Source organism: Mytilus edulis, chromosome 13 (assembly GCF_963676685.1).
Source record: "Mytilus edulis chromosome 13, xbMytEdul2.2, whole genome shotgun sequence".
Lineage (NCBI taxonomy): Eukaryota > Metazoa > Mollusca > Bivalvia > Mytilida > Mytilidae > Mytilus > Mytilus edulis.
In genome coordinates this window covers 7,045,757-7,070,535 of record NC_092356.1, presented here as the reverse complement: position 1 = coordinate 7,070,535, position 24,779 = coordinate 7,045,757, and the positions used below count along the sequence as shown (strand labels likewise).

The following is a 24,779-nucleotide window of genomic DNA, read 5'->3' as shown; positions in this document are numbered from 1 at the left end:
AAATGATTTGATGAAAACGTAAAATTTAAATAGACCAATCAATTTGAAAATCTATTTAAAGTTCCGACGACCGGAAGCAATCATTAATCTCCAAACCGAAAGTGGCCGGCATGAGAAAATCTTTTAACCCCGAGATGGACAAAAATGAATAATTTTAAGCCCTTTTATCTTATCCTTTTATTGTTATCGTCTGTGATATTGTTATATTTAAGTTTTAAAAGTATTGTTTTACTCACAGTTTTAGCAGTTGCTGTCATATGGGGCTCGAATGTCGTAAACGGCTCCTGGAAAAGTACAAATACTCAAAAATTAACAGCATTTAAATTGAAAAAGACGAAACCATTCTCACATGAAAAGAAAACTAAAATAAAATTAAGCAACAAGAAGAACAGTTACGATTCATCATTCAAACAGTTTTTTAATGCAAACTGTGAAGCAGAAATGCCATCCACAGTCAAACTGACACCAGGCCCAAATCGACAAAAAACATCAATTAACAGAAGTCAGACTTTTTCATCTCCGTCTCCATATCTCCGGACGTCATTGTTTAACAGTTCATGCTCTTTTCAAGATCGCTCGGATGGCAACTTGTCCATTTCATCAACAAATGGTCATTCAAGATCTCCAGCACCATTTTTACCATCGATCAAAAGAGCACTCGGGGTATCAGAATACTCACCAAGGTAATTGATAGTATGAGACAGGTGCTGCCATAAAAGAGAATTTTTCTAGTATTATCAAACAGTTGCCAATAAAGGCACTTCGAGATCAAACAAACCATTTTAACGGTGCGGCCGAACTGCAATGTCATATTACAATTACATATTTCAATTACCCCATGTCTGTATGATATGGGCCATGGGATAACACTGCCTCGGTTAACTGGATATTTTTTCCCAACTTTATTAGATATGATAATGATAAAAAACACTTACGTTCCGTCATTGTGGTATTAGTCACATTTTGATATAAAAAGAAAAAATTCCCAATTTTTATTTTTTTACATTTACAACAGACATGACCATGATGACAGATTATATATTTCTAGACATATTTATCTATCTTCTAATTTCAATTATTAACTTGTGTGATGATGTTCTGTAACTGCAAAAGGCTTGTCTATCTTTAACCAATTTATAGAAGTTAATACATGTACAATCAAATGACTATATGCATATATGTCTAGTCCAGGGATGGGCATGATACTGACAAAAGTAATCGATTACTTGAAGGATTTTTGTGTATTCGATTAATAATCAATTGCAATTACATTACTTTTCGATTACTGTCAATTACATGCTACAAAATAACAATAAAATAAGTAAGTTAAACATAACTATGTAGTTCAACGTATGTATAGTGGAAATTTAGAACTTTATGAAAACAGCATTTAAAGCATTGTTTTTAAATTTTAAGTTAACAGTTGTTTTCTTGATGGAAGCTCTTACTGAGGATGAGAAATATTTAAAAATTCTTGATTTTTGGTTTTCAACATGAGTGAGTAGTGATAAATTTCTTGCACTGACATGGCCTGGTTTCGGTCACTTCTTTAAATTTTTTTTTTTTTCTCCATGTTTTGCAAATTTTTGCTGTCATACTGACGTAAGTTAGGTATTTTGTATTTACTCATTTTTAACACGTATATTTGAATATAGTTCATTTCAATGTTGGAAGTTTCCTCTGAAAAAAATATATAAAAAAGGAGAATAATTAACTAGTTCAGCTAATTTTAAAGATGTAATTTTATAATATTTATAATTAATACATGCATGAAATAATCGGGTTTTTGGATAGCCTTCCTAAATACAGATTATAAAACTGCCAATGGGATACATTTTATAACTGGGGCAATATAATGTAAATCTCCTCTTAATTAGACATAACTGAAATCAAAACAAAGTTGGCATCTCATTGATTAGAAATCCTTGATCATCTGATTGGTAAAGACAATAAGTTAGTTGAAATTTTATTATGCTATATTCAAAATTATAAACAATATATATTTTTTAGTGTCAAAATGGGATACAGGTATCCTGCACAAAATTTCAATGCATAGTTATCGGTTCATTGTCAAAAGGATTTTGTGAACTTTCTAATTTTTTAAATCATAATATTATGACGAATCAACTGTTTATCTATTCTAGCTAAAATTCCACCTCTTATTTAAAACTAAGCTTCAATGTCAATGCAGTACAGAACTTAACCCTTTCAACGCTACACAAAAAAATAGAAAAATGGCTGCTGCTGCTGCATTTTTTTTGTGTTCATTCATTAGAACAGTATATTCCTTTTCAGACTGCTGTATCTTTTTTATTATAAGAGATACAGAAAAAGTTATTGCATGAAAAATGCTCAGGAGAGTATGAACTGTAATGTTAGGCAGTTATTTAAGTAAAATTTTTATCAGGTTACCTGCATTTTCAGGTAATTAACAGGTAAAAGGTGTAATTTGTTACATTTGTGTTGAATTTTGAATAAAAACTACTTTTCGTCTTCATCTATTTTGTTTTTTTATCTGCCATATAATAAAGAAGACACCAATTGCTCGATTCCGTAGCGTATTGCACCATACACAACGTATTATGTAATCATGGCACAAATCAGTGGCTCCGTCCTCAAAATTTTCAGTCAACCTCCGTTTTCCCCCCTTTTTCTATGTCTCGTAATGATCGATCAAATCATATTTCCCACACGAATTGAATGTAATAAACACATTGAGATAACAAGAAACTTTTAACTAATCCTCGTCATCAGTTTCGCCATAGAAATGCTGAAATATTTCCATATTTACAGCTTCGTTTCCGATTTCCGCCATTTGCATTTGTCAAAATATTTGTTTTTATTTTCCTCCAATTTTCCTTCTACTGCATGATTTTACAATAAAAATTGCCGGGATTTCAAGCGCAAATGAGACCTTGCATATCTTCAATTCATACAAGGAAAAATAAGAGAGGACCCGAATGAAAACCGAATGGTTTCGAGTCCTTATGAAAAATCCGTTGTCATCGCGGCATATGCCGCGAATAGCAGTGGCGGACGGCGTATGTCATCGCGGCATATGCCGTGTATAGCGTTGAAAGGGTTAACACAAGACTCATTTCTTATTTTTATCTATTTTCTTATTTCAAAATAAAAGGTCTTTAAATTATTGGCAAGCATTGAAGACAGTATAGTCAATTGTTTCATAGCTGATTATATACAGTAAAATTTGGTAGGAGATCTGGTTGATCAAAATGTAGCTATAGACAAAAGATACAAATTAGGCATTTGATAAACTCTGAAGTTTTTTTTAATAATTTCTATTTTATCTGTACTATAAAGTGATGAAGACATACTTATTTTCATTTAAAAAAGGATATATTTCATTAAACTATTTTACTAAAGTAATCAATGATTACATCATAATAATTGCTGTAATCGATTAAATTAAGATTATATGTAATCGAAATGTCTTCGATTACAGATTACTGTCGATTACTGAAAAAAATGTAATCAATTACAATCGATTAGGATTACAGATTACAATTACCCCATCCTGGGTCCAGTCCACCTTCTGTATTTACATCTCAAAAGTGTGGGCAGACAAAGACCCAATAATGTCTGATTAAAAAGAAATCTAGTAAAATGATGCTCTAAATAAATTCTTTATAGGTTTAAGTCTTTCTGTAAATTGGCAATTTTACATTGAAACTACAAAAAAGTTGAAAATAATGTCATATACATGTACAATGTATGCAAAATGCCAAGTAAAAGATTAGACTGACGAAATCTTAATCAATGTCAACCCACATGACTGGCATGTGACTTATTTTCAAGAACTGTTGGGTTGCCATGAAAAATGTTTTTGAAAATATTGTTTATATGATCAGATTTTAAATTTTTTCCCTAGTTTGTGCATTCTTGTAATCTTCAACATATTGAAGTTAAAGAGTATTACATGTATGTAGATGTATATGTAGAGAGTGCTGAATGTTACGTTAAACACAAACAATTAATCAGTAATATTTTTCAGGAAAAGACAAGTGGTCATCCATCTTATGGGTTTAGAAAATAAATTTCTTTATAACCATGCTTACTGTATACTACTGTAAATTCAGAATTTATTGCGTGTATTTATTATAGTGATTTTGTCATTTTAGACTAGAACACAATTTTAATTTTTGCGATTTAATCATATAAATTTTTATTAAATGTGAGTTTAAATTATTGGGATTGTAACCCAGTCGCTTTTTGTTTTGCATTATTAAAAACATCTCAATAATTTCAGCATTTACAGTAATTAGTTTTAAATGTTTATTTTCAGACAGGAAAATTCAGTTGTTCCTCCATCTTACCAAAACTATCCTTCACAAGCATCACCAGGATTTGTTCCGGCAGTTAGACTTATAAAGCGAGAAAGGTCATATTTAGGTCACCAGAAATCACCATCAGTAAGGAGTTCCAATGTAGTAAGGATTGCTCCACCAGAGCCACATAAATTGTCAAGTCCAAGGTAGGATATTATAAGAATGAAATTAGGTCATGTAGGTAGTGTGTAATAATCAGGTTGGCCTTCATTTTTTTTTTAGTTTCATATATCCTTAGAATAAACAAGAGATTATAAACAAACGCTTATAACACTATTTTTAATTAAAGAATTGAAAGTAAAGTTTAAATTAGTCAAAACTTAAATGTTGATTCACATTAAAGGGACAAACACACACATATACCATGTATACATGTATCACAAAATAGTAGCCGATTGGAGCTGTTATACATGTATGATATCCTTGCAACATATAACACCCACCAGTGATTTCTATGTTTTTAAATTAGAAAACCTTTCTGGAATGAAGATGGAAAACTAAACTTCCATTGTTTAAAAAAAAAATGTACACAAGGAAATAGCTGACCAACTGATATCCAGTTGGAAATTTAAATTTTGCTTTTCATTACATCTATTATTATAGATTTTCTTGTTAATTGATCATTTATCAGATTGCAATGGCTGATAATGGCATGAAACATTAATAACTAATTAATCATTTCATAAAGACAAAACTCACCTCAGTTTTAGTGTTAATAAATATAGAAGAAAAATTGTTATTTTTTTTTCAGATTATTTCATATACAAACAAGTAGTACTGATTCAAGGAGGACACCAGATACTCAAGCCGTTATACAAGCTTTAAAAGAAAAAAGGTAAACTAGCAAAGTGTGTTCTCACTAATGTTGTAAAGAAAAACATGCTTTAACATAATATTGATATTCAGGGTGAAAAAGGTCTTTTTATTCACTTAAAACAATAAGTCAAACATATAATCAATGCAATGAAAATTTGTAATTTTATAGATTTTTCCCTCAACCTATGCTGTTGCAATTTTAGCATTTATGACATGATTAATAAAAACATTAAAAAAAATCCTGAACTTACTGTATATTTATGTTATCTTAATTCTTATAACCTTTTCCAATAGTTCATTATTTGCATTGATATGGCAGAGTTCACGAAATCTTTTTTCCCCTGGTGGTCCTTGGAGAAAATCTGCTGGTTCTCACTATTAATTCTATTGAAAAATACTAAAATTGTGTCAGTCCTATCAGTCTGGTCCTATGCAAAATTTTGGTGGTAAAATCCAGAGGACCGCCACTTTTCGCAAACTCTGATATGGATTTATTTTCCTTTGGACTGAACTTTCCGGTAAGACGACTGGAAATGTGCCTGACCTTTTATTGGGCTAGGATACTTATTACTGTGTATTTACTTATTTTCGTGGCTTATGAATATGAAAAACTTACATATTCGTTCATATTTAATTTCGTGGTTTTTTAAAGATTGCATACAAGCCTATAGAAAATTTGGCTTCCGTTGAACATTTAATTTCATGGTTCACCTTTACCCACAAAATCCATGAAAATTGGTATCCTACGAATAATAATGAATCCACAATATATATTTCTGAATAAAATATTATAACCCTATTTCAGTTTGAAGAGAAGCTATGGAGGATATGACCATGACCTTGATACCTCCTACACAGATTACCCAGTACAGCAGGCAAAAAGAAGGTATGTATGTGTTGTTGATTATTTATTCCTGTTCCTTCTTTAAATGTGATTGACTTGCCATGATTATGATAAATGGAAAACTGAGATCTAAGTCCATTAATCAGGTGATCATTTTGATTATCTTGCTTTTTCACCCTTTTAAACATGTTAAAATAGTTCCTGATCTGATCAAAGTGGTATTTACTTGGTTGGAACTTCATTAAAGAAATATAATATATTCCTAATTTTAAAGGTTAGAGGAATCCATTTAAAATTTGTGTATTGCAACTTTTTATTACTAGACCGAATGTTCCACAAGAATTTCAGAAAGTTGATGTTCTTAGAAAATTGCCATTTATTTTTTCGGATGACAATTGAATATAGTGTTAGATTGCTCTTACAATAACATCTTGATATTCTTTGGTGCTCATTTATTATTTTGTCAAAAATCTATAAAACCCATTTATTGTAGCATATGATTTGACAACTAATGATTTTTAGAATTAATAACTAGTTACCCATTTTCTTTGCTCAATGTATGATTTGTATTAAAACATATATCAGAGCCGTCAATTATATACTGCAATACTTGTTGAGTTCACTGAACATTATCTGGTTTTTATTTTTCTAGACGACAAGACAGTCAACAATCAAACTCCTCAACCTCGTCTTTGCCACCATTGCCTGATAGTCTGCCTGACCTGTCGTCATCAGGTTATACAATACCTCGCCTAGAAACACCGACGTTAAAGAGGTCAGCTCACATTGACGACTGGGACGATTCCTGCAGTGCTAAAAAGTTAAGGAAAGATGGACGTGTTAATTCTATACTCAGTTCCTTAAGTTCTAGTCAGAGGGTAGCAGAAAAGGAAGTAAGTTTTTCATGCAGTGTATTATGGGTAAAATGTTAAGAAAAGATGGACTTGTTAATTTATATTCAGTTCCTTAAGTTCTAGTCAGAGGGTAGCAGAAAATGAAGTAAGTTTTTCATGCAGTGTATTATGGGTAAAATGTTAAGAAAAGATGGACTTGTTAATTCTATACTCAGTTCCTTAAGTTCTAGTCAGAGGGTAGCAGAAAATGAAGTAAGTTTTTCATGCAGTGTATTATGGGTAAAATGTTAAGAAAAGATGGACTTGTTAATTCTATACTCAGTTCCTTAAGTTCTAGTCAGAGGGTAGAAGAAAAGAAAGTGAGTTTTTCATGCAGTGTATTATGGGTAAAATGTTAAGAAAAGATGGACTTGTTAATTCTATACTCAGTTCCTCAAGTTCTAGTCAGAGGGCATACATGTCAAGTGACATGATATTCGCGTGTAATACACGCTTTTTCAACGGTTTACACGCGAGGATTTTGTCACATGGCGTGTACACGCTTTTCACCACTTTACACGCAATTACATGCTTTTTCGTTCTTTTCATTTTTTGGTCGTTAGTGATATCGCTATTCTCGGGTTTTTTCCTTATTCGGCGATAAATACCGAAAAATTCGAAGTAATTGTTTGGCTGCCGTATTGTTTATTTTTTTATATGGACAAACTGTAAAAGGTAAGTAGTTTGTGATTAGTTTTAACGATTTTGTGACTTTCTTTCAAATTCACTTCATAGGGGAAATGTGCACAGAAAGAGGTCACTTTCAGGGCCTGTACCGTCGTCTAAAGTGCCGATTGTTAAGCCAAAACGATGTGTACGGCTAGATTCAAGATTTATAAATTATATTTTGGAGTTCGAGTTTAAATTATCGAGTGACAAGTAACGCATAATTTGTGCATTCTATGTTGCAATGATAAAAAAAACAATACATGTGAGAGGAGAAATACAATGTAGCTATTTGAATAAGCATTTTTTTTAAAACATGTTTATCTAATGGAAATCAAATTTATAAAACATTTTTCTTTTTCAATTTCAGTTTCAAATCTAGCCAACATGGCAACAGATTTCTACAGGCCATGGGGATAAAAATATCACAGAACTGTTGGATCAGCTCTCATAGTACCAGCTTTCTTCTGATGAACTACCCAGTTTTAACCAGGCAATAGCAATGGAGCAATGGCAGAGATAAAAGATGACATTTTACATTGCCAAAAAAAAAAATCATTATGACATTCTTTCAAATCTTGATGAAGCTAATTCAGTCGAATATCAATTCCTACTGTGGGAGAGCCTTTTCAATTATAAAGATATTTACACTGAATTCTGATCAGAACTTGACTATGTTACACTTGTATTGTGTGCTGTTATCAAATAATTGTAACTAAACTTGAAACTTGCAGTTGTTTTGAATATGTGCCTAGTGGTGGTGCTTTAAAAGCAACATACATGTAACAGACCACTGTTTAATACAATAAAAGTTCACAGTAGAATATATATTGTTTTTTTATATTCACAAATTTGTATGAAATTATGAACATTACCACATTCATATTAACAAGTCCGCATCTATGTCACGCGTTTTCACACGCTTTTTGACATGTCATGTCATGTCATGACATGATTTCCCATTGTCAGAGGTTGACATGTATGGTCAGAGGGTAGCAGAAAAGGAAGTAAGTTTTTCATGCAGTGCATTATGGGTAAAAAGAAATCACAAGATCATTATGACCATCTTATATAAACTAATGAGATATGGTATGATTTCCAATGAGACAACTATTCACTAGACACCAAATCACATAAATGAAAGCAACTTATTATCTGCTATAAAAAGCCCAGACATAAGAAAAAGTAAAACCACTCAAATGAGAAAACTGATGGCATTATTTGTAACAAAACAATTTACGATATCAAATATGACAAACAGGAACTAACGACAACTATTCATCTATAGCTTACTGACCTAAAGAATGGTGGGTTAAACATGTTTGTTGGCGCATAACCCTCCCCTAACCCAAGACAGTGAACATAAGAACTGTAAAAAAAAATTCAATGGCTCAACTCAAAAAGATCAGTTCAAAAATAACTAACAATTGGTTTCCATTCTCTCACTTTAGTTTGCCTTAACCATATTTTATGAAACTAATAAACAAAGCTTATTCCCACCAAACACACATCAGGTTTTGAATTTGTGTGGTCTCACTTTCACCTTAATTCATTTTGTAAAATAAAAATGTTTCCGTACTTATTTTTCTCTTTGCCTCAACCAAATTTTATGAGACTAATGCTTCTTACCACCAAACTCAGAGATCAAGTTCAAATTGGTGTCACTTTCACCTTTGTAACCTATGTTTTCTTTCAGGTTCAAGTTAAAAGAAAAGTATCAACAAATGGCAAAGAAAATAATCCGTCTATATCCAAACTAGCAAAGAAAGACACATTAGAAAAAATATCACTAGACAGGTAAGCTACACAATCTTTCATTTCTGTACACAAAACTTTTTTATTTTCGTGTTCAGAAGGGGCCTAAATGAGAGTATAACACTGTTCAGTGGAAAGTAGTTGCTCATAACCAATATTATAGGCTTCATGCCAAGTTCATGGATTTCAAATGGGATAGTATTTATACTTGATGATCATCACTTTTTGATACTTTTTTTTATCAAAATCATTTTCATGATTTTCACTTTGATAACTGCTTATTTTTATATAAGGTTCAAGATTTATGAAACCAATATTTTGACAATGGAAAGAAGGAAAACTAGCAAACCTAATTTGAATTCAGTCAGTGAGTCAGTTTTTTTGCAAATTTGGAATAGGAATTGGAATATGAGTTGTGAGCCAGTTATTGTTCTAGAGTTATGCCCCGTTGTAAATTAGAAAAATTGCAATTTTTTTGTTTTCACACTAACTTAATTGTGTTTTTTTCCAAATTTTATGAAACTCATACACAATACTCTAGTATCCCAAGACACAGGGTTTAAGTTTTGGTTGTGAGTCGTTTATGTGCTATTCTTGTTGACAGATCTGACACAGTTATAATATCAACAACAGAAGGTGTTGAGGACACACCCTCTAAAGAAACAGATACACCTATCAAGGACACATCACTTGATTCCTCTGTGGTAAGTTTGTGTAATAATTTACTAATAAACTTGATTGTCAAACATTGCAAAACAAAGTCAGTCTACCAGTTCTTTAGTTTTTCATTTCACAAAATTACCTACCCCTGTCTAAGTTGACTGTCTCAGTCTCAGTTAAACAAACTTGTTATTTATACTATGCAATATTATGTAGGTCAATTTCTATACTACTGTGGATTCATTTATTCATTTTCATGGATACCATTTGTATTTTCATGGATATTTGATTTTTTGGTAGAGATGAATTCTAATCACAATTAAAAAAAAGGAGATATGGTATGATTACCAATGAAACAACAAGCCTGTAGAAAATTAAATGGTACACTTAAATTTGTGGTTTACCTTTCGGAAGATATCCACTAAAAGTGGTACCTTTTCAACAAATAATAATAAACCCACATAATCCTATATGGTTAATGAGGGAGGGTAGGACTAAGGAGGGGTCCTGATCCCGAAATCCCGAGCTTGAAAAACATGAAATCCTGGGCTTAAAAAAAAGAATTCCCGGATCCCGAAAGGGTCAATCCCGAAATCCTGAGCTTAAAAACATCCGATCCCGGAGTCTTGATAAAGGTCCTATCCCCCCTCGTTAATGTCAGTTGGTTCAAGTTGAAATGTCCATATTTTTTTTTAACATGTGCTCTTTTCACCGAAAATGTTTGTCTATGTTGAGCTTTTATTCAAAACATTTGGTGTCAATAGAAATCATCAATATTGGCCATCTTTAATTTCAGACTGTAGATAAACCAAAGATGGTAACGCTCAACCAAAGCTTCTCGGCCAGAAAGAGGCAGACATCTTTATACTCGGGGCTCAATAAAAGTTTCCAGAAGGTAGGATCATATAGCATGGCTAAAGATACTTCAGGAGTATTCAAAGAAATGACTTCTCTTTTATTGGAGAAGTTTTGAATCTGCATGGAAAATTAGAATCCTGCTTCAATTAAAACCAAATTTATCAGTTCTTGTTCTATAGTGTCAAAAGTAAAACAAGAAACTTGGAACTGTAGTATTTGACTGCATACTTATGAGGGAAGACCTGCCAACTATCAACATTTATGGGGGATATCCCCCATAAGAGGTATTGACCGGAATTTTGAAAAGTAATTATTTTATAAATGAAGACCTCAACACAGGCATTCCATAAGTTAAAAGGCAGTTACTCATTTAAACATTAAAGTTGTAGATTATGAACACTTGAAAATTTAAGTTGGATTATATTGGAAAGGTAGAGAAGAACTTAACAAACCTGAAAGCCATTTCACAAGCCAATGCTGTAGGACTTGTGGTTAAGCGTGAAGACTGACTTATGACAATATAAGAGGAGTATTAGGTCGTCTTGCACTTAAAATCCCCCATGTAGATTGTGAAAAGTCAGCAGATATGTGAGGGAGGATTTTTATGTGTCACTCATTGATTCTTCAAATTTTTATATGGTGGAAGGGGAAATTACTTTTTGAATCTACAAAATTTTAAGATTTTTGGTGTTGATTTAGTCAAGTAAATTATACAACAAAAGAAATCATAGACTTGCAATTACAGGTAGATTATATTAGTAAAAACTCTGTCTTGTATGTATGTAAATGATTATTAGTAATATGCCTTGTTTTCTGTATGTAGGTACCACATGCTAATGTTATAGCTAGTATGGAAGACTATGAAAATGATATGGGTGCTGAAAAGAAGAGAGTTCAAGACATGCTAGAAGGTATCCATCAGGCTGAGACTGAGAAAGAAAAGGAAAAAGGTAAAGCCATCTGTTTTAAAGGGATTAAGGAATCTGTCTGCTTGTTCTGTTTGTCCATGTAAACGGATACCTGACATTTTTGTTGCCCACCACAAAAAGGGGTCTTAGGAATAGGGTTTGAATGTCTTTAAGGTCAAGGTCACAAAATGAAACACTTTTTGAAAATTACCATATGCAAATATTCAGTCATGTTCGATACCAAATTTTGAGTATTTTGAAGTTTATTGAAGCAACCTGTAAGGCGGTTTGTTGACAATTTGACTGGAATGTCTGCCTGCAAGGTCAACAATTTGTATGCCCCACATATTCCACCATTTTCTACATAAGAAAATGCCTGTTCCAAGTCAGGAATATGACAGTTGTTATCCACTTGTTTGATATGTTTGCGCTTTTGATTTTGCCATTTGGTTAAGGACTTTCTGTTTTGAAGTTCAGTATTTTTGTTACTTACTTTTTATAAACATGGAATGACAAAATATCTGTTTTTTTTCTAAATCCAGCACTGTGTACTGATAGTGGAAGACACATGCTTTTTTAGTGTAAAAAAATAGAATGCAGCCTTGAAATATAATATAACATAAGCTGTGAATACATTTAGAGATTCTCTTAATTTAAATCAACTTAAGAAGTACATGTATAATTTTAAACACATCAGTTTATTTGCCTGGACATTTTTATAATATCTTCAATGCATTTCAATTAATTCTCAGCTGATTAATTATGTCTGTTTTACAAAAGCAACTGCTGTGTGTCATTTTATTTGATGCGACTGTCATACAAGTGAGAGGTTTAGCTAGCTATAAAACCAGGTTCAATCCACCATTTTCTACATTAGAAAATGCCTGTACCAAGTCAGGAATATGACAGTTGTTATCCATTCGTTTGATGTGTTTGGACTTTTGATTTTGCCTTTTGATTTTTGATTTTCCTTTTTGAATTTACCTCGGAGTTCAGTATTTTTGTGTTTTTACTTTTTTTTTTCAATGAGTCCATATTCAGGTATCCTAATTATTTAATTCTTCTTATTCTGTTTAATGAATAAAGACAAATCAATTCATTGCATGAGTTTCTGACCAGAGAATATTTGCTTTCTTTGTCAGGAGTTTTATCAACATTTTTACTACAATTTTATTACTTGTGTTATATTTATAGAGGCAAGCAAAAATTCAACAGCATTTGGAACATCAGTCAAAGCCAGTGAAACAGTGCCACCTACAATTGCACAGGGTGAGCTCACATGTCTATTTTGTTGTAACTTTTCCAATTAGTACATGTATGTATAAAATGAGATGTGGGATATGTATCAATGAGGCCACAACTAAATAAGAATAGAGGTCACATTACAATCCATGACATTATATACATTTAGAGGTCACTGTAAATTCTTTGATAAAAAAACATTTATAGAGGTCACATTACAATCCATGGCAATATATACATATAGATATAAAAAAAAAAGAAGATGTGGTATGATTGCCAATGAGACAACTGTCCACAAGAGACCAAAATGACACAGAAATTAACAATTATAGGTCAGCGTACGGCCTTCAACAATGAGCAAAACTCATACAGCATAGTCAGCTATAAAAGGCCCCGAAATGACAATGTAAAACAATTCAAACGAGAAAATTAATGGCCTTATTTATATAAAAAGATGAACGAAAAACAAATATGTAACACATAAACAAACGACAACCACTGAATTACAGGCTCCTGACTTGGGACAGGCACATTCATACATAATGTGGTGGGGGTTAAACATGTTAGCGGGATCCCAATCCTCCACCTAACCTGGGACAGTGGTATAACAGTACAACATAAGAGGTCACTGTAAATTATTTGATAAAATAAAAATTTAGAAGTCACACTACAATCCATGACAATATTATGTACATTTAGAAGTAACCATACAATCTGACAATTACAACATCCACACTGTATAACATTTTCTTATTCAATAAAATTAACGGTACCAATTTTCTTGCACCAGATGCGCATTTCGACAATACATGTCTCTTCAGTGATGCTCGTGACCAAAATATTTGAAATCCAAAGCTTATATAAAAGATGAAGAGCTATAATCCAAAAGGTCCAAAAAGTATAGCCAAATTCGTGAAAGGAATCAGAGCTTTGCATGAGGGAGATACATTCCTTAATTTATAATAATTTCTAATATTTTGTAACAGCAAATTTTAATAACAAAAACATTCCGTATTTTCATGCCAGTACCGAAGTACTGGCTACTGGGCTGGTGATACCCTCGGGGACTAATAGTCCACCAGCAGAGGCATCGACCCAGTGGTAGTAATAAAATTAACGGTACCAATTTTCTTGCACCAGATGCGCATTTCGACAATACATGTCTCTTCAGTGATGCTCGTGACCAAAATATTTGAAATCCAAAGCTTATATAAAAGATGAAGAGCTATAATCCAAAAGGTCCAAAAAGTATAGCCAAATTTGTGAAAGGAATCAGAGCTTTGCATGAGGGAGATACATTCCTTAATTTATAATAATTTCTAATATTTTGTAACAGCAAATTTTAATAACAAAAACATTCCGTATTTTCATGCCAGTACCGAAGTACTGGCTACTGGGCTGGTGATACCCTCGGGGACTAATAGTCCACCAGCAGAGGCATCGACCCAGTGGTAGTAATAAAATTACAGCTAATACATTAATGCTAGCAAGACAAATCTTTGTTTGGCTTGCTTGCTTTGCTTGTATCAATGTTTGCTCAAGCATGGCAATTAAGATAGGCGGGGCTTCAGCTTGTATACGTCATACTTAAATTTTATTGGACGGTTATGTTTGAAGTTAAGGACACTAAATTTTAAACATCACAGGATGACAAATATAAAGCGCAATCGTAGAAATGGAAGCCAAAAAATGTATTTGTTTTTTCTCGAAGATATGCATTTTCATCATCCAACTGAAAAGACTGTCGTCAAGTAATTTTAGAAAAGCAAAATAACTATTCGAACACACCTACTCTGATTTAGTGATTCATTACATAGGTATTTCATTTGACCCATATATTTCATCTTTTTGTACTGTGATTTTTTTTATGTTATAAAGTCAACCTGTAGCTTTGCTATATAAAAATGATAGAATCTGAAGCGAGATGATGTATCAAATGTTCTTCCTTTGTGTGTTTTTTAGACAAATTATTCATCTCAAACACACCCTAACATAAGGAGGTTCGCTCGATTTTCTCTTTTTGATACAATTGTTTCCAATTTTTTGATTTTTTTTCTTGAGTCACGTAAAGGAAGGACAGACACGGAAATAAGTAAACTTATAGATTGATATGTTCTCCGTCTGTATTAATTAAAAAAAAAGGGAAGAATTTTCTTCATCCAACTTGATAGATAACCATGTCGTCGACATGATATCTAACTGTTCTACTTAACTATGTAATGGATAAATTAAAAACTTATGCAAATGGTTGTTTTTAACAATAAAACACTCGTATTTTAGAAGAAAATTGTTATTTTATTTGTTTCTATTCACTTTTAAAAAATTTCTTACTAAAGTAAACATAACAGAAAGCACTTATCGCCTTCTCTATAAACAAAGAATAATCAGTTTGAAGGTTTACAAGCAAAAATTAATCCAAAGTGCGCAGTATTCAATAACAATAGACATAATAAATAAAATAATTAAGTCATCCCCCCTAATTAATTTATCCCTTTTATTAGAAAATCAAGTGCACCTTCTTATGTTAGGGTGTGTTTGAGATGAATATTTTGTGTTGAAAACGTACAAAGAAAGAATATTTGATACATCATCTCGCTTCAGATTCTATCATTTTTATATCGCAAAGCTACAGGTTGACGTTATAACATAAAAAAATTCCCGTACTAAAAGATGAAATGAATGGGTCAAATGAAATACCTATGTAATGAATCACTCGAAATCAGAGTAGGTGTGTTCGAATAGCTTTTTTGTTTTAATAAAAGTACTTGACGACAGTCTTTTCAGTTGGATGATGAAAATGCATATCTTCGAGAAAAAAGCAAATACAATTGTTTGGCTTCCATTTCTACGATTGCGCTTTATATTTTTCATCTTGTGATGTTAAAATTTAGTGTGACTGTCCTTAACTTCAAACATAACGTCCAATAAAATTTAAGTATGATGTATACAAGCTGAAGCCCCGCCTATCTTAATTGCCATGCTTGAGCATACATTGATACAAGCAAAGCAAGCAAGTCAAACAAAGATTTGTCTTGCTAGCATTAATGTAAAAGCTGTAACGGTACCAATTTTCTTGCACCAGATGCGCATTTCGACAATACATGTCTCTTCAGTGATGCTCGTGACCAAAATATTTGAAATCCAAAGCTTATATAAAAGATGAAGAGCTATAATCCAAAAGGTCCAAAAAGTATAGCCAAATTCGTGAAAGGAATCAGAGCTTTGCATGAGGGAGATACATTCCTTAATTTATAATAATTTCTAATATTTTGTAACAGCAAATTTTAATAACAAAAACATTCCGTATTTTCATGCCAGTACCGAAGTACTGGCTACTGGGCTGGTGATACCCTCGGGGACTAATAGTCCACCAGCAGAGGCATCGACCCAGTGGTAGTAATAAAATTAACGGTACCAATTTTCTTGCACCAGATGCGCATTTCGACAATACATGTCTCTTCAGTGATGCTCGTGACCAAAATATTTGAAATCCAAAGCTTATATAAAAGATGAAGAGCTATAATCCAAAAGGTCCAAAAAGTATAGCCAAATTCGTGAAAGGAATCAGAGCTTTGCATGAGGGAGATACATTCCTTAATTTATAATAATTTCTAATATTTTGTAACAGCAAATTTTAATAACAAAAACATTCCGTATTCAACATAGACCGTATGTTTATGTTTTATCCCAAGTGAGAAACTTTGTCATTGAACACAGATTCATGTTTCTTCTAATTTGAACAGCGATCAAATTCCAATCCTAGTCCCAAATGTTAGTAATAGTAATCCTGGCTAGAGATAATTAGTGTTGATTGTCTCCCCTACACATGGACAAAAACTCACTTAAGTAAATTTCATTATTATATTTAGAACAGAAAAGGTTTATCTTGAAGAATAATAACTTGCTCATGCACCTAAAAGAGAAGCATATAAGGACTGGAGTATGTAAATAGTGTGGTGCACAGTGTATAGAACCAAAAGAAATTTTGAAAAACATATAGCAAATAATATTTATTTTTACAATATACAATGTGTTTGTTGTGCAAACATTAAAGGTAGTGAAATAGGCATAATGATGACATCTATTAGTTTATAATATACGAGCTTAGTAGAAATGCCATGCTATATTTATATCTTTTCTATATTAAGTATCATATTACTTGGAAATATTGTAAACAGCATTTATAAGAAAAAGTATTACTGTATTTATATAATATAAGTTGATTGGCATATGATATCTATACCTTTTGTATTTTGATATTTCCTGGGCTATTTTCTATATCACTAATTTGATTTTAAACATTATACACAGATAATGACAGAAAAATGCAACATAACAATAAAAAAAAGACAATATACATGTATCAAAATAACATTTCTCTGTGGCTAAGGGAAGCAACTCATATTGATATGTTACATACACTTTCATATGAAAAACATCCACTTTTTATCCTTTCATTTATGATATATTCGGAAATTGATTTGATATTGATATTCGAAACAATTTGTACAAACAGCAGCTAGTACTGAACACATACAGAAAAATTTTATGCATACTTTAATTGAATTCATCATCTAAATTAGTTTTGCTTTTGATTTTAAGGGAAGCAATTCCAGCTTAAAATGTTTTCAAATTATACATATTTATATTACAGATCTATTTTAAATGAGAATTTCACAATTAACATATTAAAACCACCACTTATGCAATGATGTAAAAGAACAAACACAAAAAAAAAAGAAAGAAATATTTTTATAAAAACTTAAAACAACCTCAGATCTCAGAATGAATAATCGAGTTAATATATATTTTTTGTATGTTTATAATCTTGTATGAATATTGTTAGTGCTTCATAAGCCTCTAAAGGCTGGCTGATATGGTATACTATTGCTAATGTATTGAAATGTAATTGTAATTTCATGTATATTGTATCAGGTTGCACTTTAAATAAAATAAAATCTAAATCTATACAACATTTGGTCAATATCAGAAAAATATAAACTTGTTCTGTATGTGGCTGAGAAAATGGGGAAGGGTGAGGTTTTACCAACTCCTACCCAGTATTATGCTGATTATGAAAAAGTTTATATTTTTATAACATTGACCTTATGTTGTTCTTATAATGCAAATTAAATTGTAACACATATTCTAAACTTATTTTCATGCTTGAATGATCCCCTGATTACAGAAAATGTTCAATGATGAAATTGACATTGCACAACATATACATGATATAGCTGTGTTACTGTATTTAGGAATTGAAAACAACTAGTTACAGTATAAAAGAGATTATAGTATTATCTGATCCAAGGTCAAAAAGAACTAGTTACAGTATAAAAGAGATTATAGTATTATCTGATCCAAGGTCAAAAAGTGAAATTTATATACAAAAAATTGACATCCAGCACCTTTCACATTATATTTATTTAATTTTCTTTCATTTTAGTTTCAGGGTTTCAGACATCTTCTTTAGTAACAACAGCAGCCTCTACTGTATCTTCTGCTGGTTTGTCCTTGACCTCAACTGGATCCATACCATCATCTACTTCTACAAGCTCTGTAACCACGGCTGCAGGTTCCAATCCAATGATGTTTAAATTTGCTACTGTCAAAAGTTCTAGTCCACTGAAAACAACAACACAAGGTGGTTTAATGTCAGGGTCATCCCCTATTGGAGGAATAAATAGTAGTGCCGGAGGAAATACTACTACTGTAACATCAGCAGGGATGGCTCTTTCTACTGGATTCTCCGTTTCTTCAGCAGTTACTGCCAGTGGTGCTCCTAAATCAGCAGTACCTCCATTTGGATTGAGTACAACACAAGGAACAAGTGCACCATCAGGATTAAATTTTGGAACAACTGTTACTCCAGCTTCTTCTACACCTTTACAATCTGGATTTAATTTTGGATCTCAGCCAGCTGGGTTGTCTTCTGTTCCAGGTTTTGGAGCCACATCTACGGCCACTCCTACTGTGACGACAAAGGCACCACCATCCTACGGTTTCACCACAAATGTTACTACTGCTCCTTTGGCTACACCAACACCATCAGGTTTTAATTTTGGTTCTGCCACCTCTGCCTCTGGTGCTCCTGGGACAGGGCAGACAGCATCAGTATTTGGAACACAACAAGGTGCTCCAGGTTTTGGAGCCCAAACTCAAGCCTCACAACCATTTGGATCTCAGCCCCCACCTGCATATGGATCATCAACACTTTCATTTGGTGCTGCACAACCTCAATCTACAGCGGCTTCATTTGGTATGCAGCCATCTACTAATGCCACTACTACAACAAATTCTACCGGCACTAATCCAACAGCATCAACATTCAACTTTAAATCGTTTAATAATCAAACACCTGCTCAGCAACCAACAACACAGCCTGCTATGTTTGGAAGTCAGCCTAATGCAGGTGTTTCAACCTTTGGGCCTGGAGGATCTACTGCCACAACAACTCCAGGATTTGGAGGCACACCATCTTCCTTTGGACAAGCTACTTCTACTGCTCCCTCAGGAGGAGGGTTTAACTTTGGAGCAAGCACTCCATCTTTTGGAAGTCAAGGGACATCTGGTTTTGGACAAACGAGTGCTTCTAGTGCTAAACAATTTGGGACAGCAGGATTTGGAGCTGCACCTACACAGCCTGGGTTCTCTGCCACCACTGCAAGCACCACATTTGGTCAGGGAACAACAAATATGTTTGGTCAAACTACCACAACAGCAAGTTCTTTTGGTCAAGGTACATCTAGCTTCGGGACAACTTCATCAGTCACTGGATTCGGTACCGCTGTACCATTTGGCCAAAGTTCAGTACCAAAATCAACAAGTAGTGCCTCATTTGGACCATCAGGAGCAACCTTTGGTCAAGGGAGTACAACATCAGGACCAACCTTTGGTCAAGGGAGTACAACAGCAGGACCAACCTTTGGTCAAGGGAGTACAACAGCAGGACCAACCTTTGGTCAAGGGAGTACAACAGCAGGACCAACCTTTGGTCAAGGGAGTACAACAGCAGGACCAACCTTTGGTCAAGGGAGTACAACAGCAGGACCAACCTTTGGTCAAGGTAGTACAACATCAGGACCAACCTTTGGTCAAGGGGGTACGTCATTTGGAACTACTACCAAAACAACAGCCAGTGGTTTCGGAGGTACTTCAGGATTCTCATTTGGCCAAGCCTCCAATACTTTTGGGACTTCTAGTACACAGGCAAGTGGTTCTGGAAACTTTGCTTTTGGAACACCAGCAAAAACAACTCAGCCAGCTGCTAATTCAGCCTATAATTTTGCATCTTCGAGTGGAGTACCCTCTACTCCAAACAATAAAGTTGGAGGAGGATTTGATTTCTCAGCCTCAACAACTCCATCAAACACAGGAGGAGGAGGAGGAGGAGGAGGTTATAATTTCAGTAAGTTTATCTTTTACATGCTGCTACTGTGGATTCATTTATTTTCATGGATATCAATTTTTGTGGATTGAGGAAAACTTGCATTTTCGTCGATATTTGATTTTGTCGTTTTTCAAATCTCTGCATGTAAAGCCTCTAATAAATTTGTAATTTTGTTGACTATTTGAATTCATGGTTTACCTTAACCCATGAAACCCATGAAAATTAGTATTCAACGAATTTTTATTTTATGCTTAATATATTTTGAGACAAATATCTACTAAACTTCAAAGAAATGGATATAAGCAATTTTTGGCAACCTTACAGTCTTCAACAATGAGAAACACCCATATCACAGTCAGCTTTAAAAGACATGAAAAATGTTAAACAATTCAATTGAGAAAACTTCGCCATAACAGGGATGATTCCACTATATAGCGGCCCTTAAATCAGCCAGCGGCCCCAAAAAAATGTACATGAAAATTTATTCCCAATTCAGGAAAATAAAACAAAAATTGATATTTCAAGAAAAGTTTCTGTCACCGATTAAGGCAACTATAATTTTTCATAGTATGTTGTCAAAACGTTTTTAAATCCGGATAAGAATGCTGTTTACGATCGCATTTTATTAACAACGATTTAATTATGTCAACATGTGACGAACAATTTTAGCAGCGAATTCAATTGATTAATATGTTATGGGAGTATTCGATCTTGTAAAAGCAGATCGCCCAGCTGTTTGATAAAAATGGGTGTCAAAGCAGACCTCGGCAGAGAGCAAATTCAAATTTTGATATAACATTGATGGATAAAGTTTAATGGGCGCCGATCTCGTAAAAGCTGATCGCCCAACAGAGCCGGTTATATAATATGATGAAAACTTGTTTTGTAAAAGAAATTATTTCCTCTAAAAACAAAAGTTTGAGTGTTTTTTGAAAATAATGTTGATGATAGACCATTCATGAAATACGATGTCATCATAATGGAACTATTTCAAAAGATTTGAAGATGATCCAAATAATTTTAAAGATCACTGGTTCAATGCTTTAAATATCTTATCAATTAAGTATATGAACTTTTTAATTACTTTTCTGAATTCGACCATTGACCAGTTCAATTTGAAATCCATTTGAATCAAGGTAAATTTATAGAGATGACCTGCTGTTGAAAAATACTGGATGAATGATTTATTCAGTGGTTTATGTTAGCTGAAATATATGTTTTTGTAATAGGCTTAGAGGTAACTATAGCTAAGTTGATACTGACTAGTACATCATGTTCAATGATATTCATAGCCCATCCAGAATTATTCAAATTGTTACAACTTACATGAACATTAGTGTACAGGTTAAACTTAATAATATACATTTTCCGTTTTTACAGGAAAATAATGTTATTTCGTCTTAGATTTTATGCTTAAAAAATTCCCAATTAAAATAAAAATTCCCAATTTGATGTTCAAGGGACCCATTTGAAAACACCTGGAATCATCCCTGCATAATAAACAACAAAATTTACAAAATAACTAAAATGGCAGACATGTACCAACATCAACCTCTGAACTACAGGCTTGTTAACAAGCACCTTTAAAATCCAGATCAGCTTGTTGGTCTGGTACACAATAATTAAGGTAACATGTTCTAGTCCTGATATGCATGTAATAATTGCCCAAGGACTCTAAACACCAATCCATCACATAGAAGAAATAATAATAGCTATAAACTAATTCAACTTAAGGTGGTACCTAACACTACAGGGAGATAACTCTGTAAAATCAGCTAAATGTTTTAATTACGTTGTGTTGTTAAGGGAATATTAAGCTTCTCAATGATCAAAATAAGTGTTTGACAAACTGCTATATAACCAGTGTAATTTTTCTGATAAAACGATTGGTTCAAATGTTTTGAATTTTTTATATTTTTGTAAAAGGGTCAAAGTAAATACTTTGTCAAAATTTTAAGAAAATTAAACGAGCCAAATTAATTTTAGTTAAAGTGTTGGGTACCACCTTAAATCAGCTCTAATACAATGTACTTGAGAATTTAACTGCCAAGTATTTCCCTATTGATTTTTCCTTGCTTCATTTCTAGGTGCCAATGCAAGCTTCGTAACTCCAACTGGAATGGCCACACCTGTCTTCGGGACACCAACAGGAGGAGCTACACCTAACATGTTTAGTGTAGGGGGTACAGGAAGTGTACCAAAGCCAAGAGTAGCTCGAAGGGGGAGGAGAGGTATTCGAGGACGTTGATCTCAAAAAACTATTAATATTACCATAGGTTACCATGGTGATCTCTAGTTTAAAAAAGAATTTGGAGAAACATGGTAGCTCAAATAATCAGAGATATATGTCCTAGATAAAGTGACAGTTGAGAACAGTAACGATTGTTTTAACAGGAGATTGACATTAATAATCATGTATAAGATAACAGTGTGTAACATGGTGTAAGTGTCCAATGGACAATTGGCCAAAGTCTTTCTCCATCTCTGTTAAAATTGTCTGAATGTCTCCCATATATCAGGTCTATGATGAATTGAAACTTCCAATGTCTAGGAGAGAATTCTTATTTGCTCATAGACCTATGCAGGTTAGCTAATTGTATTAAGGTCAAATTGTTTTGTCAGGCTTTGCAGATCTAGAGATATGGTTAAAAGGGCTATTGATCAAATTTTGTTATGCATGTATGCATTTATACCGAGGACAAATTTAAGACAAATTTCTCTGTCTCAGAAATTTTAGTTTTGAAGTTATTCAGAATGATTAAATATTCCTCAAAAGCATGTGTATAATAAAATATTTAGATTTTTGTTTGGCTGAAAAAGGAATCAAATGTCTTACTACACCTAGAGAAGAACTAAAATATGTTAATGGTTTTTAATTTGAATTTCATTTTCTAATTAAAAAGGAATCTGGTGTCATTTTTGTTCATGTGCAATTATTACATAACTTTTGATGGGTACATGAATTGACTTATTGGCAATCATACCACATGCATTTTTTTTGTACTAGTGCCTTTTCTAATTTAAATATTAGGGAATATTTATTTATTGTGAACTTTATATGTATGGTATTAAATGATATGTTGCATTTGTACTTATTAATTTGTAGTCACACAGAAGGACAGTGTTCAGATATTATAATTGTTATATTTTGTGCTACAAAAATTGATGACGATGATCTTCTTTTATTGTTGCTCTTAATTATATAAATTTATGTGAATTTGGCAATTATGAGTTTGACTTGAGGTATGGATAATGAAAATTGCATGGTAACCTCTAGATCTCACTTTTGTTTTTTGTACTGTCAGATTGCCGTCTCATTTACAAATACATTGTGAGATCTTAATTAAATTTTCCACTGGTTTTAGATGTGAATTTTATTAAGAGTATTGCATACAAGCTGAATGAAATGCTTGGAATAACTATGAAAAAGGCGGCACTTTCATTGAAATTCTATATAATATATGAAATTTAGGGATCATTAATAAACAACGGAAACATCTTCAACAATATTACATAATCATGGTATATTTTATTTTTACATCAGGAAGTTTTTGTACAAGAACTTGACAAAAAGTAATATTTTGTAGTTTATAAACACAATCATGATTAAATAAAATGAAGCTGTTAGTACTGTTTGTTGTAATTTCATCCGTTATTATTGTTCTGACTGGAGAAAATATTACCATAGATTTATTTATTTTTGATGGGTACTAATTTTAGTCAATTGAGGAAAGCTTCCAAATTTGTGGATACTCGATTTCTTGTTTAATTCTACAGAACATTTGTAATTTGCTGATTTTGTGGTTTTCCTTCAATCTAATTAAAAACCAATCTCTCAACGCTCCTGTTTCTGATATGTCACGTGGGAGATCTAAAGAAACCTGCTTTGATTGGATTTTCCTGTACCGATGAAACTGCTTAAAATGTGTATCCAAAGAAAAATAATGAATCCACAGTACCTAACTTTAATTAAAATACATCCTATTGTGTCGAAAGGAAGAAGTAAGATGATGCTGATTGATATACATGATACCAAAAACAAAGTGTTATTGGAAACACATTAAATGTACAAGAGAGAATTGAGAATGAAAACAGGGAATGGTTAAAAAAAAAAAGGACCAAAGAGCATGAATCAGTCCAAAGCCACCAATAAGGTCTTCAACGCAGCAATTTTACTTCAATATAATCTCTGAAGTTCAACCACCAACATGTATATATAATAAAAAGAATGTTTCAAAGCTAGCATAGTATACTGTGAAAGTAATTTCATTGGGTATCAACTTTCGTGGTTTGGGCAAAAGTTCATAGGTTAAAGAAAACTAGTTAGAATTTGAAGACATTGGAAACAAGTACTGGAATAATAATATGTTGTTTTTGTGTCGCCTAGAACTAAAGTAGCAG

At 32.8% G+C, this 24,779-nt stretch overlaps 1 protein-coding gene across 1 annotated transcript; it reads left to right on the top strand.

The window, feature by feature from the left end:
* The first annotated feature begins 59 nt into the window (after positions 1-59).
* Positions 60-24,005, top strand: LOC139501586 (uncharacterized). The gene is made up of 12 exons (XM_071290703.1): positions 60-683; positions 4,304-4,492; positions 5,098-5,181; positions 5,968-6,048; positions 6,659-6,899; positions 9,262-9,362; positions 9,925-10,024; positions 10,777-10,875; positions 11,662-11,788; positions 12,941-13,015; positions 18,435-20,396; positions 22,466-24,005. The coding sequence occupies exons 1-12, from the start codon at positions 145-147 to the stop codon at positions 22,624-22,626; spliced, it is 3,759 nt and encodes a 1,252-aa protein (XP_071146804.1). The 5' UTR covers positions 60-144; the 3' UTR covers positions 22,627-24,005.
* The last annotated feature ends 774 nt before the right edge of the window (positions 24,006-24,779 follow it).

What these genes read in the sequence shown, in the direction of transcription:
- LOC139501586 (XM_071290703.1), top strand. Translation starts at nt 145, where the DNA reads ATGAATAATTTTAAGCCCTTTTATCTTATCCTTTTATTGTTATCGTCT. An exon ending in CATAAATTGTCAAGTCCAAG is followed by an intron (nt 4,493 to 5,097) that starts GTAGGATATTAT and finishes TTTTTTTTTCAG; the next exon opens with ATTATTTCATATACAAACAA. An exon ending in CAAGCTTTAAAAGAAAAAAG is followed by an intron (nt 5,182 to 5,967) that starts GTAAACTAGCAA and finishes ACCCTATTTCAG; the next exon opens with TTTGAAGAGAAGCTATGGAG.